The sequence below is a fragment of the Chaetodon auriga genome, chromosome 8, assembly GCF_051107435.1.
Source record: "Chaetodon auriga isolate fChaAug3 chromosome 8, fChaAug3.hap1, whole genome shotgun sequence".
NCBI lineage: Eukaryota > Metazoa > Chordata > Actinopteri > Chaetodontiformes > Chaetodontidae > Chaetodon > Chaetodon auriga.
The window spans coordinates 147,662-164,803 of NC_135081.1; the positions used below are offsets into that span (position 1 = coordinate 147,662).

At 39.8% G+C, this 17,142-nt stretch overlaps 1 protein-coding gene across 1 annotated transcript; it reads left to right on the forward strand.

Annotated features, from left to right (window-relative positions):
* The first annotated feature begins 546 nt into the window (after positions 1 to 546).
* ggctb (gamma-glutamylcyclotransferase b) lies at positions 547 to 16,619 on the forward strand. Its single transcript, XM_076738019.1, has 4 exons — positions 547 to 657; positions 735 to 880; positions 982 to 1,114; positions 16,389 to 16,619. Exons 1-4 carry the CDS (start codon positions 547 to 549, stop codon positions 16,551 to 16,553), a joined length of 555 nt encoding a protein of 184 aa, XP_076594134.1. The 3' UTR covers positions 16,554 to 16,619.
* The last annotated feature ends 523 nt before the right edge of the window (positions 16,620 to 17,142 follow it).

Below are 17,142 nucleotides of genomic sequence, written 5' to 3' on the forward strand. Positions count from 1 at the left end.
GACTTGGGTTAAGGTTAAGGTCAGGTCAGAGTTAGGACAGGGTTAGGGTTAGGCCAATAGGGGTTAGGGGTCTGGTTCCGTTAGGTCTCCAGGAAATGATCATAATTCAATGTAATGTTCTCTGTTGTGATGGAAAGTTGACTCTCTCTCTCTCTCTCTCTCTCTCTCTCTCTCTCTCTCTCCGTCAGTGTGTGTGTGTGTGTGTGTGTGTGTGTGTGTGTGTGTGTGTGTATTATGATCTATGTGCGTGGCTCAGAGCTGTTGGCTCAACACATGAGGCAAACCATGTATTGTGAGTGTGAATAGGGCTCAGTGGCAGTGCAGGGGATTTGCATAAGAATGGTGTGCGAGCGCTGAAAGACCAGTACTTCATTTCTGTCACTCTGCAACTCACGCACTCTCAACCCAACCCTCTGCTCCTCCAAACACTCAGCTGTGGCTCGGTTCTCCACTTCTGTCATTGTTGCCTTTTTTTCACTGCTCATAATCGTCCTCACCTCTACCCTGCTTGTTCACATCTTCCTCCTGGCAGAAACTAGTAACAGCATGGAGAATAACCACACCTTCCTGTACTTTGCATATGGCAGCAACCTGCTAAAGGAGCGCCTCCAGCTAAAGAACCCCTCAGCAACAGTACACTGTGTGGCCAGACTTAAGGTATGGTCAAAAAGAGCATCAATGTTCTGTCCCATGTTATCTACATACTTGGTACTTCTTACTTTTTCTCTTTTCAGGACTATAAATTGGTGTTTGGAAACCATAAAGGCCTTGCCAGTGACCGGTGGCATGGAGGTGTAGCCACCATAGAGCACAGCCCAGGGGATGAGGTGTGGGGTGTGGTTTGGAGGATGAACATGTCTGATCTGGAGTCTCTAGACAGGTAAAGTCTTTTATCAGTTTATTTAATGAAAGTTCCAGGATTTCCATGAATGTTTTCCTGTAAAACTGACATCAACGATATTTATGTGTGCTCACACTCAGTCAAGAGAATGTGACATTAGGTGCATATAGGCCTGTGGAGCTATCAGTGAAGACAAAAGGCCAGGAGCTCAACTGTCGTACCTATATAATGAACAGCTGTGTGTATGCCCCACCATCACCACAATACCTACAGGTAAGACTGCTTTCAGTGTATCTTTACTTGTGGGTTCAGTACACTTAAATGTAATGCTGAAGGAATGATTCAGGAGTTGTGAATGCCAAACATATTCCTCGACTCTGAGAAAGTCATTGCTTCCAAAAGTTTTATAGCATAAGTTTTATGCTATTCTACATGTTTTATTGTCAACAAATCCAATAAAAAGACCCAAACAAACAATGTTTTAGTCTGTCTGTCAATACTTCCTGACTTCCCTACCATGTCAGTGGCACTCAGCCCCAAGCCCATTAGTTCCTACTGAGGATGTAAATCTTTAAAAAAAAAAAAAAAACAGAAAAAGAAAGATAAAAGAAGTGCCAATATAAATACAGCACTGTAATATAAAGTACTTTATTAAAAGTAAAAATCCTGCATTCACAGTCCTACATGTAACTAAAAGCAGAGAAATATTTCATCATCAGTAAAATGCCCCCTGTCCTCTTTCTGAAATCCTGATTTTTTTGTGACATTAAATAATTGTATCTCTTTTGGCCCCAGCTATTTAAAGGAAAACCACCTCAGAAGTTTAGAGGACAGATTCTCATTAGTGGAACTGTTAACAGGACCCACTCGCACAGTTCGTTGTTTTTTGTTTTTTTTTTGTAAAGGTTAAAAATTCAAATGGTTGGGAACTGCTAGTTTAGTCTTTACAACATATTTTTTTTTATAATGTATATAATAAAACAATGTATTACTCTCTATAGTAGCTAGTAATTATATCTGTCAAATAAATGCAGTGGGCTGAAAAGTACAATATTTCCCCGTGAAATGTAGTGGAGTAAAACTAGAGTAATACAAAATTTATATAACGTATAAAGTCAAATACAAGGTCCTCAAAAATTTAGTTAACTACAGTTCTCGAGTAAATCTATTTTTCCCAAGAATTTTTTTCAGCGGCACGTTAATCCACATTTGGTGCTCTAGTGAACATATACAGCAGTGGGACAGTATATGTGGGATCGATCCAAAATAAACTACAGTCTGTGTGTTCTTGATAATGAAAAAACATGTGACCCAGTTCAACAATGTGGCTCACTGGGATGGTTTTGGACAACAATGGAGTTCTGTTGCACAGAAGAAAAAGATATATCAGGCTTTGGATGTGGACACAATAATTTTTAGTAGGATATTCATTGCTGTCTTTGGTCTTTTCATGGAATTTGTTGACAAAAAACATATACTCTTTTGCCACTGTATTAGTTACACACGGCTCAAAGTAATGCAGTCAGATTGTCCTACAATACATACTCCTTTAATGAAGTATTCTTTGCATAGACAGTGTTTGTTGACTGGCTATTAGAGCATTTCCAACAGGACAGGCATTATGAGCAAGGTCAATTTTCAGTCTGAGACACTACAAGAACTAACATAGTTTAAATCAGTTCAGCATCTATGGAGCATTGTTGTGCTTCTGATGAATGAAGCACTCTGACACCAGAAAGTATGGAGCACTAATTGCAAACTCTGAGTGCACACTCAGAGTGTGCAACTAGTGAGTAATCACTGTAGCAAGTGATTAGTGATCACTGTAACCAGCTTGACTGATTTTGATATCAATATTTAATAAACTGTTTTGATAAGAAGTATTTTGACAAGGACCTCTTAAATTTGGCTATTAGAGAATTGTTACTATCAGCCTTTTTCCTAAAATGTATATCCACTAAGTTGCAATGGCAACTACATTTTAAGATAAAAATCATACCTCTGCGGAAGTATGAAGAATTAAGTTAATATTTGCCAAATTGTCGTTAATGATTATTGGGAGAAGATCTGATGTCATTGACATCTGCTCTTGGCAACAAAGTTATGATTATCTATTTATGTTGTTTTATGTTATGATCTCTTTAGGCAACCCAAAGCTCTTGGTTAAGTTAGGGAGTCATTATTGTTTTGGTTAAATATTAAAATAGTCAACATTGGTTTCAAGCACAGCAGCAGACTTGTTGACTTCTTAAATATTTAAACAAGTGATCTTAACCAAGGTGTTGGCTAGCCACAAGCAAGATACACAGTTGTGAACCCTGGTCTCCGTTGCCAAAGTCCTGCACTTTTAAGAGAAGCATTCTAAGACAAGAAAAAATCTTGGCAGTGAACATAATCAAGTATTACATTTCCTCTTTTTCCTTTGGCAAAACCATTTAGTTGTATATTTTTTTTACAGTTTACCAAAATATGTTCTGAGCAGGACATGTTAAATTTGTATTTTACAGCTGATAAATAAACTAGTCCAAAACATAACATCACAACAATTTATCATCTGGGCTTTATGGTGATATTTAGTGCCATTCAACATTCCAAACTGAGGGAACAAAAATGAAACATTTATGAATGCTGACCATAACACAACCTACACATATTTCTTAGTAACCGCTTAAACTGCAAAGTTGCAGTTTACAGCAACAGCTCATATTCCGCTCTGGGCTTAATGAAGGATAAGGATATAGTTCTTGACTGACTTGACATCATTGTTATATTTTGAATTTGTAGTGGTAGAAATATAACCAGTCAACCATGGGTGATATTCAACGTTAGGTTTTTATGGTCTCTTTTCACTCTGTGTGGTGTCAGACATTATTGTTTAATGTTGTTGTTTTGAGTTAGGAAGACAAAAGAATACGATCATGAATCAGGTCAGGTGCATGATCAGTTATTCACTCCTACCTATTTCTCTCTGTGAAGCATCTGGAATAGGGATCAGTCTGGTCACACCCCTCATCACCTGACTATGTGACCAACAGGTCAAAACAGTCACGACACACCGCCTCTGCCATGCTACGTTTTACAGATCTGACAGCTTGTGAGCCAAAATACCAGATTGTTCTTTTGCACATGTGAGAGCTCCAAACATGCCTCAGAGATAAATAGCATATAGAAAGGGACAGCATGGCTTTGTGGTCACAGCTTTGTCTTCTACAGTTTGTATCCACAGAGTGCACTACATTGTTTCCCCTCTTATGCTGGGCTCAGACTTACTGTGATCTTTGGATCCTGACATACTGCTACTCACATGGCTGACAGAGGATTGCAGCTAATGCTAACATGTTGCCTCTACACAGCTGTAATGGTTTAAGACATATGATTTGTGCTTTAGCAATGAAGGTGAATTTGGACAGTGGACCATTGTACAATGAATGACAAGGTCATGTGTTTTTATTCCTGAACTTTGCACCAATTTTTTATTTATTTGTTTATTTATTTTTTGCGATCAAATTTTTATTAAAGTTTGACTAAATCAAAAAGAAGTATGCCAAGACTTTTAGGGATTCGACATTACAGCACACAATCTCAGTTTTCACAGTAGGCATACAGTGGGCCCAAGACAAAGGAACGTGTCATGGGATACCACAGAACACAGCAGTAGTATCATTATTAATTCTAAAATAAAAGAAAGAATGATTGCACAAAGAGACTACAGTGAGGAAAAGAAAAAGAAATAGCTTGAAAAACAAAAATAAAGTGCATACATAAAGTGCAAATATACTCACCCACAAGACACACAGAAAAACACACAAAACAAAACTGTTAAGACCAGTAGTCTAGAGCTTTTTGATTTGACCCAAAATGGCTGAAACAAACTGCACTGGAACAAAAGGAGCCGTTGAACAAACAAACGGTTTATTACAATCCACAAAAAAAACTACAAATACAACCAAACAATCCCCAAGTCTAAAACAAAAAATAAATTCAGCCCTAAACTAGACTATCAACTACACCGTGGCGAGCGGGTAGGAAAACAGACAAACTCTAAGGATAAACTAACTAAGGTAGGAACCACTAAGGGAACTATGCAAGAACAAACCAACACTGCGAAGAAAACAAAAACCTGCACAAGGCGACTAGAGCAAGAACAAGAGATCTAAGGAATGCTAGGAAGACAAGAAATGGTTGACAAGTCAAGCAAGGACCATTGACAATCTGGCAGCTGCTTAAGTGCAGGTGTAATTTAGCAGGAAGAGCCCCAGGTGCGCTGTCTGCCCGCAGCACTGCCAGGCCACACCTCCACTGCTGACACAGGAGGAAAAAAAAGGAAACATGAGCACAAGCAACAAACAAACAAATCACAATAATCAGCTCATAACAAGGGAACTTGACATCCAGGGACATAGGAATGAGAGAGCTATTGGTAAAAAATAAGTAAATAAAATCTTACAGCATATCTTTCAGAGAATCAGCAGTACTACGCCAGACATTTGAAGTGCTCTCATTAGCACCATTGATTCAGGCTGTTGAAAGTTCCATATATACGACATCCAGAAAAGAAAGAGTCCAAGCTGTTATGGTGAGAGAATGAGGTGGCTTCCAGCGAGTAGCAATTATTTTCTTGGCTGCTCTCAGTCCGGCAAAAATTACACGCTTTTTGAGCTTGGAAATATTGAGTTGACAGGTCATGTAAAACCAACACATACATATTAACAGGTACTGTGTCTTGTATCAAATCAGATAATTTGGATGCAACATTGCTCCACAGTTGTCCAACAAGAGGGCATTCCCAAAACATGTGAGTAAACGTGCCCCGAGCTTTTAAAGAGCACAGGTTGCAAAAAAGAATCATTAATAATTTTCATGTGATGAAGTTTGACAGGGGTAAGGTATGTTCTGTGTAAAAAATTAAAATTAATTTGCTGATGGTCTGGGTTGTGTGATGCTTCACAAATGCTGGACCACACTTCATCCCAATCAAAATCTTGGGTTAGAACTGGGCAATCTCTTCTCCAGACCCTCTCAATTGGAAGTGTGGGAGTGTCTGTAACCAGCAAGAATGGAAACCCATACCCGCAGTTTTAGCCTGCTTAGCAAATAGTTTTCGGAGTGAGTGAACAGGTAAAGAACATTGCCATGGGACGGCATGTGCTTTAAGCGCTGACCTCAGCTGTAAATAAAAGAAAATAGGAACCTGGCAGATCGAATGCATCCTTAAGATCAGTAAAAGAGAGCAGACCACAATTGTTATAAATGTCTTGCAAGTAGTGGATACCCCTCCGCTCCCACTGAGGAGCAGAGATAGGTCTTCCACCAATTAAAAGTGCTTTGTTATTGAATATTGGAGAGAGGGTGTGCCACTTGCAAGAAAGATGACAATGTGTTTCAGCTGATCTCCATGTTAGTACAAGATGGGAGATAACGGGGCCAAAACACAGCTGACATAGTTTTTTAGACATGTTGATAAAAAGGACATCTTTGAGCATCCATGGGTTTACTATGTTGTTTTCTAATGTGAGCCATGAGAACATGAACCAAAACAGGAGAGCAGGGGTCTGAGCACAAACAATCAAGAATAAAGTTCAAAATTCGGAACGGCCTGGCCACCATTCTCCCTCCTCCTCTGTAGAGTGGACATTTTCAGACGCGGTCATTTTCGGTTCCAGATGAATTTGGAAGATGCAGATTGGAGTTAGTTAGTCAGGTGGAGGGGAAAGGGGGACCATAGCGCTGACAAAATTAATCCTGGGCAAGACATTCATTTTTATAATAGAGACACGGGCCCGAATAGAGATAGGAAGACTAATCCATTGGTCCATGTCCCTCTGGACCTTGTTTAAAGCAAGAGAATAATTATATTTAACAATCTGATTCAAAGAAGAAAAAATCTCAGTTCCCAGATATGTAAACTGTTGCACTATAGGGATATTAACAGGAAGAACTGATGTTTTGGCAGAATCATTCAGATGTAGGAGAGCAGACTTAGACCAATTAATTTTAAAACCTGAGATATTTCCAAACTCCTCACAGATGGACAAGAGGTGCGATATAGACTGAGGCTGCTCAGTCTATATATGTTCTAGAAATACTAATACGTCATCCGCATATAAAGATCGCTGGTGTTGTGTATTACGGATAGTGATGGGTGAGATCAGACTTGACTGACAAATCGACTGAGCTCCAGGGAGAGCACAAAAAGTGCAGGACTTAATGGGCAGCCCTGGCGTGAGGACCTGGAAACCACAAAGAGAGCGGAGAGAGTTTCACCAGTTAGCACCTGTGTTGAGGGGTTTTGAATATAATGTTTTGACTAACCCAATAAAAGTGTTACTGAAGCCCATCGCCTTCAGGACAGACCACAGATACGACCACTCTAGTCGGTCGAAGGCTTTCATGGCATCAAGTGAAAGCACAGACATGGGTGTATTGTTGTCTGTTGCTGCATCAATGACATGAAGAAGTTGTCTGACATTATCCGTTGCCAGTCGTGATTTTAAAAAGCCTGTCTGATCGGAATTGACTAATTATAGCATGTAACATTCAAGGCGGCGAGCGAGGAGTTCAAGTCAGAATAAAGGAGGTTAAGAGGATGGTAACAAGAATAATCAGTGGGGTCCTTATCTCTTTTCAGCAGCAGCGAAATGAGGGCTGTGTTAACATCCCTTGAAAATCTGCCTTTTTCAATTAAAGAAATAATCATATCCAGAAGAAATGGGCCCAGCTGTCCCCCCCCCAAAAAAATTCAGGGGATCCCATTAATACCTGGCGATTTACCTCTCTGCATGGCCTGCGCCACATCTCTCACCTCGTCCAGCGTGATTGGTTTATCTAAATCGGCTGAATCTGTTGTTGAAAGTTGGGGTAAATTGATTCAAAAATTGGTCACACCGGTTTTTGTCCGAGGGCACCTCTCACTTATATAAATCACAGTAAAATGTTTGAAATATCATATTTATCTGTTTGGGATCAGTACTGATATTACCATCCTTAGATTTAATAGCTGGGATATCTGAAAAGTTTTCACTGTTCTTAATTGCTTCATAATGTTGTTAATTTGCCCTGCAATCGGCTGGCGACCGGTTCAGGGTCTACCCCGCCTCTCGCCCATTGCCAGCTGGGATAGGCTCCAGCCCCCCGCAACGCCGAAAGGGATACGCGGGTATAGAAGATGAATGAATGAATGAATGAATGAATGTTGTTAATTACCTTCTTGAGTAGTGTATGCTGCAGTGCCACTTGTTCTGTAAAATTATGTTGTAAAATAGAATCCAAGCTAGTAAATTCTGCTTCAAGATGTTGTAACTGAAGGGATCTGGTTTTACATAAGTTAGAACTAGATAATATTGTATTGCTCCTAATGAAGCCCTTTATCGCATCCCTAAGGACTCTGGGATCCTCCACGGAACCAGCATTAAAATTGACAAATTCCCTCAATCCTACAATGAATTGATGAATAAATGCTTCATTTTCTAACAGTGAGATATTGAAATGCCATCTGGCCGCACGCTTAGGTAGTCGGCCCAGAGTTGAGGAGCAGAAAACACCTTTATGGTCAGAAAGAGCTATCGAAAGTAGAACTGCTGTATTGATATAATGAAAAAGCTGGGGCGAAACGAAAAGAAAGTCTATTCTAGAGGAAGATTTATGTCTACCGGAGAAAAAAGTAACGTCTTTGATAGAGGGGTTGATTAATCGCCATATGCCTATAAGTCCCGAATTGCTGGCCCAGGATTTTAGAGCATCCCTTGCCAGGCCCTGCTCCTCAGATGATGTTGCATTTGACCTATCAAAAGCCGGATCCCACACTGCATCTCACTACAATGGCCACACCTTTAGTTTTTGTGTCTGCAGAGGAGAATGCTATGGTGTGGAAAAATTTATTAGCAAGACGACCAGCGTCTGCTTTTAGCAAAAGTGTCTCCTGCAACAACGCAATGTCAGCATTTTTTCTTTTCAGCAAACCAAGAGTACTAGTGTGTTTGTGAGGAGCATTCAATCCGCCACAGTTCCAGACTAAAATCTTAAGTTCACCCAAAATCTAACAAAATTGTTCCAAGTGTATTCACACAAAAAAATATTACCATAGCCTTCTGTTTGGATAAACTCCAGTACAAGTGCACCCCAAATAAAGTCCCTTATTACACAACACACACAAAACACAAACGCAACACATTAAACAGGTGAAAAAGGAGAAATAAAATACATTGACATTTAAACGAATTGAAAACAGTAAATTAGGTCTGTGATCATCGATGGATATGGGGCAGCTAGGGAGAAAAGGGCCAGCCCAGCGCTGTACCAGTAACATTAATCTTGGCTAGAATAATCTGGTTTAATAGTAACACGGTTAACAACCAACATGTGTGTTTAACTGTACAATTTTTCATAACCCGGACGGATATCACAATGCCCACAAAAACGTAAAACAACTCCCCTAGCAGCAGCAGCCGAAATGAATCCACAGTCAAAGCGGGGGCGAATCATTGCCACCCCCCGTGGTGGACGTGGTGCGGGGCTGGCACAGACACCAGGAAGTCCTCCGCTTCTCCAGGAGAGGTGAAGGCTTTGTATTGAGCGCCGTCCTTGATCTTCAAAGTGACAGGATACAATAAAAAATAATCCAGACCTTTAGCTTGAGCTGTATCCATGGCCTTGTGGAAGGCTTCGCGACGTTTGACCCTGAATCTACTGTAATCCAGAGAGAAATGGATCCTCCAACTGTTAATGGAAAGAGAGTCCTTCCTAGCAGCACGCAAAATGGTCTGGCGGGTCGGGTAGCGAAGCACATTGAAGATCAGAGTGCGGCTAACTCCTCAGTTACAGGTGTGATGTGGTGCGCTCTCATAATCTCAATCTGGAGGCCACCAAGAGCAGGGAACCATTTGGGCAAAGAGTGTGCAAGGAACTGAATGGCACTGGAGCCTTCAAGCCCCTCTTCTAGTGCAGTGACACGGATGTTGCTCCTTCTGTCCTATCTTCCATGTCGGCTAGCTTGCGCTCCATAGCATGCAGAACTTGACCATGGCTGTCCAGTGTATTGGTGTTGCTTCCGACCACGGTTTTCAGTGCATTTAAGTTGGACTTAATGACGCAGAGACCCACCATCAGTGTTGCTAGCTCCGCCTGGATAGCACCTAGCCTCTTATCGTTGTCTTTCCCCACCTGTTGAATCTGGGCGAGGTGCGGCTCAAAGTAGGCTCGCTGCTTCTCCAGTACGGAGTCAGCAATGGCGTCAATATCCTGCCACCTTTTCGCTTTCATAGACATCGTTATCAGCTATCTTTTAACAACAAAAAATCGCCAGTGTTGGAACCAGTAGCACAGGAAAAACAACAATCTGGCGGGGCTGGGCCGGAATGCCTAAGCTGCCATCTTGTCCAGCTGATCACGTGACTCCCCAACTTTGGACCAATTTTTCAAAAACTTTCTTACTAAAACTGTCTCAAAAATGTCTAGCTGTATTTTAAAGGCCATATTGATAATGGATCTTATCTTATTACTAGAAATCTTCCTAAAAGGCATTCAGAAGTTCATAGCTAAGGGTTTTCTTTTACAATACAAGCTCGTCACAATGCTGCTGAGAGCAGCTTTTGGTAAGGAATGTTCTTTCAATTTTGTACTAATGTGAGTTTATTCTGACACCTGCAGACGGACTCCCTTCTTGCTGTCTTGAGTGTGAGATGACAAGAAAGAACCCCGAGCAAGAGAAGTTGATAGATTGTATACAATACAATATCTTTGGTTATTCATTTGGCTTTAAGACAGTGAACACTTGTGATTGAGTAAAAGAGAAGATGAATAATAAGAATTCCCATTACAGGAACAAAAGAGCTCCTCAGCTAAGAGAAGGGGAGTGATTGAACTTCATCATGTTTCATGAGTGAGCATACTCACTATGTCTCCAGTGATTATATAACAAACTGGATCAAAGATTAATTGGGGTCAAGGCATACTGAAGCCAAATAAGAGTGAGAGTCAGCCTGCAAAAAGTATTAGGAGGCAGGGGTGAGGGAATCCTGGAGGGAGGCAGATTCTAAAAGGAAGAGATGGATACATTTCAAAATAAGAGGGTGATTATCTTCAGAGAAATTTTGTCTAACAAAACTAGAAACAAGGTGGCTTGGAGATTAGAATTAGAAGCATGTTTGCTCCTTGAATGCCTTGAGAGATTGTAGGGGGACTAGAGACTGACTTAGTGCAATGAGCCCTCTTGCTATGAAAATTATGCAAGACATGGGATGTAAATGTCTTCTGCCGTAGCATATAAATCCCATAGTATTCAGGGGGCCACGTATTCCTTTTAGGTCCAGCCTGTGATTCATGGCTACTTGGCTTTGTGAGGAGCTTAGCTAATAATGCACAAGATACTGATGGCGAAGGGTTTTGTGAGAGGTAGGCAATCATGGCAGTGTTAATTTTGACAAGAATTTTAAATTTAGGTTTAGTCTCAGTCGCTTACTGAAAATCATTTTAAATGTAATTTTAGTCTTAATCGTTTACTGACAATAATATTAAATTTAGTTTTAGTCTTAGTCACTCCACTGAAAATTGTAGTTGGTTTAAGTCACATTTTAGTCTTTTATTTTGTTTTCATCAAGATTTAGTCTGTGGAATCCAGTTTTTGTTTTTAGTCAAATGTTTTAGTCATAATTTTCTCAGACAGTTTCATGATATTGTCATGGATTTTGAACTATGCAGTTAGTCAGTAGGCTGAGAATGTGTGACTGACTTACCATACTTTTATAAATCATATAAAAATGAATGCCTAAAGTGTGCTAGATAAAGTGCAATAAAACAAATATGTTTCCTCACAGGTCATCCTCTTTATTTTCTGCATACATGGCACTGTGACTGGATGTACAGTAAAAGTGAAGCAGACCCTGTAGACATGGCACACTGCCCTCTTCATTTGCATACAACCTGGAGAAATACAAATACTGTGAAATGATTTGGAACTTATATTCCTACACATTTTTTTTAACAAGACCCTTCTGAAATACAAATTATTAAAAAAACACACAGTAATAACAAAACAAAAGCAGTTCCCTCCAGAGCTTGTTGTCTTTAAAACTGGTAGGACGTTGAGCAAAACGCATAGATTAACATCAAAAAGGCATTCATAGCAACCTAAAACAGACTGGCAAAAGTGCTTAGTATGCTCAAAGACTGATTTGACTCAGTGAGTGGCACTGACTTCAAACCGCAAACCACTCCATCCTCATTGGAAACAAAACACACTCTTTTTTTCGGATGGAATATAAGAGAATTATTTCCATAGGTCGTCTCTCCTCTTCCTTCCCACCTGACATGCTGGTGAAGATGAGGCACTCATCTTTGAGTGGCCAGCAGCAGCTAAAATAGTTTCTTTCGGCTTTAAACTAGCTAGCTGATGACGTGATGTGAACATTAGCTTGCCTTGTTGTTATCTATCAGCAGGCACCCGACATGCGCCTGGCGTGCACCAAGCAGGGGGAAAAACATCCAATGAGATGGGGCAGTGAGAGAATTTGACTTGCACTTGCAGAAGTGAAAATGAAAAACAAAGAAGTTAAAAATGAAAACAACCAGGTTGTCCGCCGGAACACAGACAACATTTTCATCTTGTCTTTACTCATCAGGGCATGATGACCAGAGATTTCGCTGTAATTTTTGTTATTGTTATCAATATTTTTTTCATTTACGTTGTCACTACAATTTAGTTACGCAATAAAATGATGTCAACAAATACTTATCGTCAGAATTTTGTTGACAAAAGAAAACATGGTTCAATGATCAAAGGCTAAGCTCTGTTTGGTGAGCAAGTGTAGATGGTCTAGGTCAGTGTTTCCCAAACTTTTTTTCTGGTGACCCACATTTTAAAAGTCACAAACTCTTGTGACCCACATCAGTAGGAATTATACGTTAATCAAAAAATAAAGACGTAATTGACCAGTATTGAACAGTAAGGTGGATATTTTATTGTTGAATAATCTATCAACTGAACAAAATGATTTCTTAATATTTCTTTTCAAGTATTTATATTATAGGTTATATTTTCTTTTTAGTATGGGGCCTATTGTCTTTAAACCACAAATAACGGAACCAGCCATAGGCCTAATCCACAAGCACTCACAAGGAAATGTCCCTTTGTAACATGAAATGTAACTATTTTTCCTTTTAAACATTCAAATGAACCAGCAATAAAGTTAAAAAAAAAAGTAAATATAAAAGTATTTAATAATTCTGTTCAGTAAAATTATTCATAGTGAGTTCCATACAGGGGTGCAGGAGAACAGTAAATCAGGGACAGTCTTGTTGAACATTAAGGATGATATTTTACAAGTAACAGTAATTGAACCAGCAATAATCCAAAAGCAGACTTCCTTACTTTCTCTTGGGATAAATTAAGTAACTATTCATTTTCTTTTTCTTTTCAATTGAACCAACAATAAAGTAACAAAATAGTCAGTATAATAATTACATCAAGATAACTAGGCCTAACGAGATTGGATGGGCTGATGACTCAGCTAATGAGACGGGCGGGCCTGTCTACGCTTCTGTAGCGCGTTCCAGTCCGGGGTGCAGGAGGAGAGCGCAACACGCATGTCAGCAGCAGCGTTCAGTCGATTTCTGTGCTTCGTCTTTGTTTTCGTGAGCACCGAAAATCCCAGTTCACACATGTATGTTGTGGTGAATGGGATGAGCACTGAAATGCTGGCCCCACTGAGGACAGGGTATTCCGCCGAAACCCCAATCCAAAATGACGACAAAGTCGCCGCACATTCATGCCGCTTTTTCAGAGTGCCATCACAGCTGAGCTGCAACAATTCCGCCTCCTCTGCAGGGCTGAGCGTCAACTCGAGCAAAGACTCTGCAGCCTCAAATTCAAACGGATTTTGTATCCACCTTTTGTTGTGCAGGGCGGAATATTTCTCTTGTGGAAAGTAGCCATCAAACCTATCCACAAGCACGGCAAGGTGGCTTTGAATAAGCGCAGAGAGGCGGTTGACTTGCGTGGCCACGACGTCCTGTTCCTCGATGTGCTGCTGCAGAGTGGGGAACATGTAGAGGCTGGGGTCTGGCCTTCTGAGCCGTGCAACCCACAGCTTCAGTGATTTTTGAAAGGCCTGCACATTTTTCAGATTGATAAAAACATTGTCTTGGCGACCTTGCAATTTAAGATTTAGCTCGTTGAGTGACGAGAAGATGTCAGCCAGGTAAGACAGGATCAGCAGCCACTCATCAGTGAATAATTCGGCCAGATGTGACTATTTCTGTATGAGGAACGCGTGGATTTCGTACGCAGTTTCGGTCATGGCAGCTTTGTAGCGCGTTTCTCTAGCGTGGACAATGACGAGGCATGAATATTACATTTAATATACACAGGCTGTAATTAATACACTATAAGCCTACCTATTTTTTTTTAACTTTGCAGAAACAGATGGCGGCTTTTAATCTGGCAGTTATTTTGGCGTTATAGATGCAGACATGCGGGATGACCGTCAACCAGAGAAACATGCGAGGCGACCCAAAAAAAATCTTCTGCGACCCACATGAGGGTCGCGACCCAGTCTTTAGGAAACAATGGTCTAGATTAAAGATTAAAAGCCGCCATCTGTTTCTGCAAAGTTAAAAAAAAATACGCGCTACAGAAGCGTAGACAGGCCCGCCCGTCTCATTAGCTGAGTCATCAGCCCATCCAATCTCGTTAGGCCTAGTTATCTTGATGTAATTATTATACTGACTATTTTGTTACTTTATTGTTGGTTCAATTGAAAAGAAAAAGAAAATGAATAGTTACTTAATTTATCCCAAGAGAAAGTAAGGAAGTCTGCTTTTGGATTATTGCTGGTTCAATTACTGTTACTTGTAAAATATCATCCTTAATGTTCAACAAGACTGTCCCTGATTTACTGTTCTCCTGCACCCCTGTATGGAACTCACTATGAATAATTTTACTGAACAGAATTATTAAATACTTTTATATTTACTTTTTTTTTTTTACTTTATTGCTGGTTCATTTGAATGTTTAAAAGGAAAAATAGTTACATTTCATGTTACAAAGGGACATTTCCTTGTGAGTGCTTGTGGATTAGGCCTATGGCTGGTTCCGTTATTTGTGGTTTAAAGACAATAGGCCCCATACTAAAAAGAAAATATAACCTATAATATAAATACTTGAAAAGAAATATTAAGAAATCATTTTGTTCAGTTGATAGATTATTCAACAATAAAATATCCACCTTACTGTTCAATACTGGTCAATTACGTCTTTATTTTTTGATTAACGTATAATTCCTACTGATGTGGGTCACAAGAGTTTGTGACTTTTAAAATGTGGGTCACCAGAAAAAAAGTTTGGGAAACACTGGTCTAGGTGATGTCTGACACATTGTCGGAGTAGCCTCATATTAAGGCTAGTTCATGTTCATGTTAAACTGAGTTGAGTCTGTTAAACCTTGGGACCTGTCCATAAATTTAATAGAAGGAGTCTGACCATTAGTGGCATCATCAATAGGTTTAATGGCATCAGTCCCTGAATCAGCCATTTTAGGTCACTGTGTGGAGTGTGGCTCAGTATCTGGCTTAAAGGACCATTTGTAATGATTTAAGGTTCGATTGGAGCCACAAGCAAGAGGAAATAAAGGTTGCAATCATTTTTTTTATTTTGTTTATTATGTTCAGTTTATTTATCCCAACTGATGTGAATGTTGATTGCCATGATAATTGCCATGAGTCTGAACAAAGAAAGAAACAAATTACAATATTTTTACAAAGCAAATCATAAATCCAGCTTTTAAATCATATTAAATATTTGCACACTAAAGTAGCATAAATATTTCAAATGAGCCTAAACAAATATTTACATCATCATAATATCATTTTACAAATTAGATCAAAGATTATCCATTAACCGTCATGTCAATTCATAAGCAATAGAGAGAAAGTGTTACTTATGTCAAAGGTTACTAAAAAAGACAAATGGCAAACACCTGCAAATTGGGGACTCACCTTCCTTATGGGGACAAAACACAAGTCTGCATTACACAAATCATTAAATTTTAGGGTAAAGACTTGAGTTAAGGTTAGGTTTAGGTTGAGGTTAGGGTAAGAGTTATGTTTAGGCAAGTAGTGGTAGAGTCTCCAGGAAATGAATGTAAGTCTATGTAATATCCTCAAAAATGATGGAAACACATCTGTGTGTCTGTGTGTGTTGTGGAACTCCACTGGTCACCAGTCGATGTCCACACAGACAACATATCTGTCAGTAGGACCGATATGTTGTCTGGATCATTCATTCTGATGGCCTTTACTTTTTCAAATGATGCTTTGCTCTCCTTTGTTTGGCAACATTGTGACTGTTAAAGGCCATTATCATCCCCAGATTCAAGCATCCATTCTAAGGTCACTCTTAATGTGTTGAAACTCAACACTCTCAACAGCAGAGTTTTGAAAAATCAACAGTGAGCTGGGAAGAAATTTGGGGTATTTATGGCTGTTATTGGTTATGAAAAAAATCAGGGACTAGTTTAAGGACAGTCAATATATTCAGCTTCATCAACCATTGCAGGTCATTGTGATGGGAGCAGAGCAAAATGGCTTGCCAAAGGACTACCAGGAGAAGCTGAGAGCAATTAAGACCAACATGTATGAGGGGCCTCTGCCCATGATGGCTGAACTGGAGCGAGCCAGAGGAAAAGCCAAAGAGAGGGCGAACCACCATTCTGATGCCTGATAACCCAGCAAAATCCAGGTCTACCTTTATCTATAGGATATCATTGTACCACTGTATGCAAGCTAATACTGTAGCATAACAAGTTCAACTTAGATAGCTGCTTCAAACCTAACTTGGCTAACCCTCATTCCAACAGCCTGGATATTCATTATAGAGTATAGAGCTGTTAGATCAGCCAGAAATGTTGAGTGAATAAATACCACCATAAGGAACAATAATACAGTTTTTTGGCTTCACAATCGTGCCTTTATGTTTTTGTGGTTGGGATATATTGAAATGCTTATTTCTTGCTCATAACACTGCTTTGAAACATGTACAACAAAAATATTATTTAAATGGAAATACTAATGTTTTCGCTCAAAAGCGGGACAAATTATGCCCCACCCACCACTGTGGCATGGCCCAGAAGTTGGAGCCTGATCTCATTCCCAGAGTGTCAAATACAAATGCTTTGTCATGTTCCTCGGTATGTCCTGAAGAAGTACATTGTACCCTTGAGTATCTGTAGAGATAAACTCGGACATTGCCAGACAAGCACGCATCCTACGGAAAGAGAACCGGATTCAAGCAACTTGGACATCCAACTGCA

What these genes read in the sequence shown, in the direction of transcription:
- ggctb (XM_076738019.1), top strand. Translation starts at nt 547, where the DNA reads ATGGAGAATAACCACACCTTCCTGTACTTTGCATATGGCAGCAACCTG. An exon ending in GATCTGGAGTCTCTAGACAG is followed by an intron (nt 881 to 981) that starts GTAAAGTCTTTT and finishes GCTCACACTCAG; the next exon opens with TCAAGAGAATGTGACATTAG. An exon ending in CATCACCACAATACCTACAG is followed by an intron (nt 1,115 to 16,388) that starts GTAAGACTGCTT and finishes CAACCATTGCAG; the next exon opens with GTCATTGTGATGGGAGCAGA.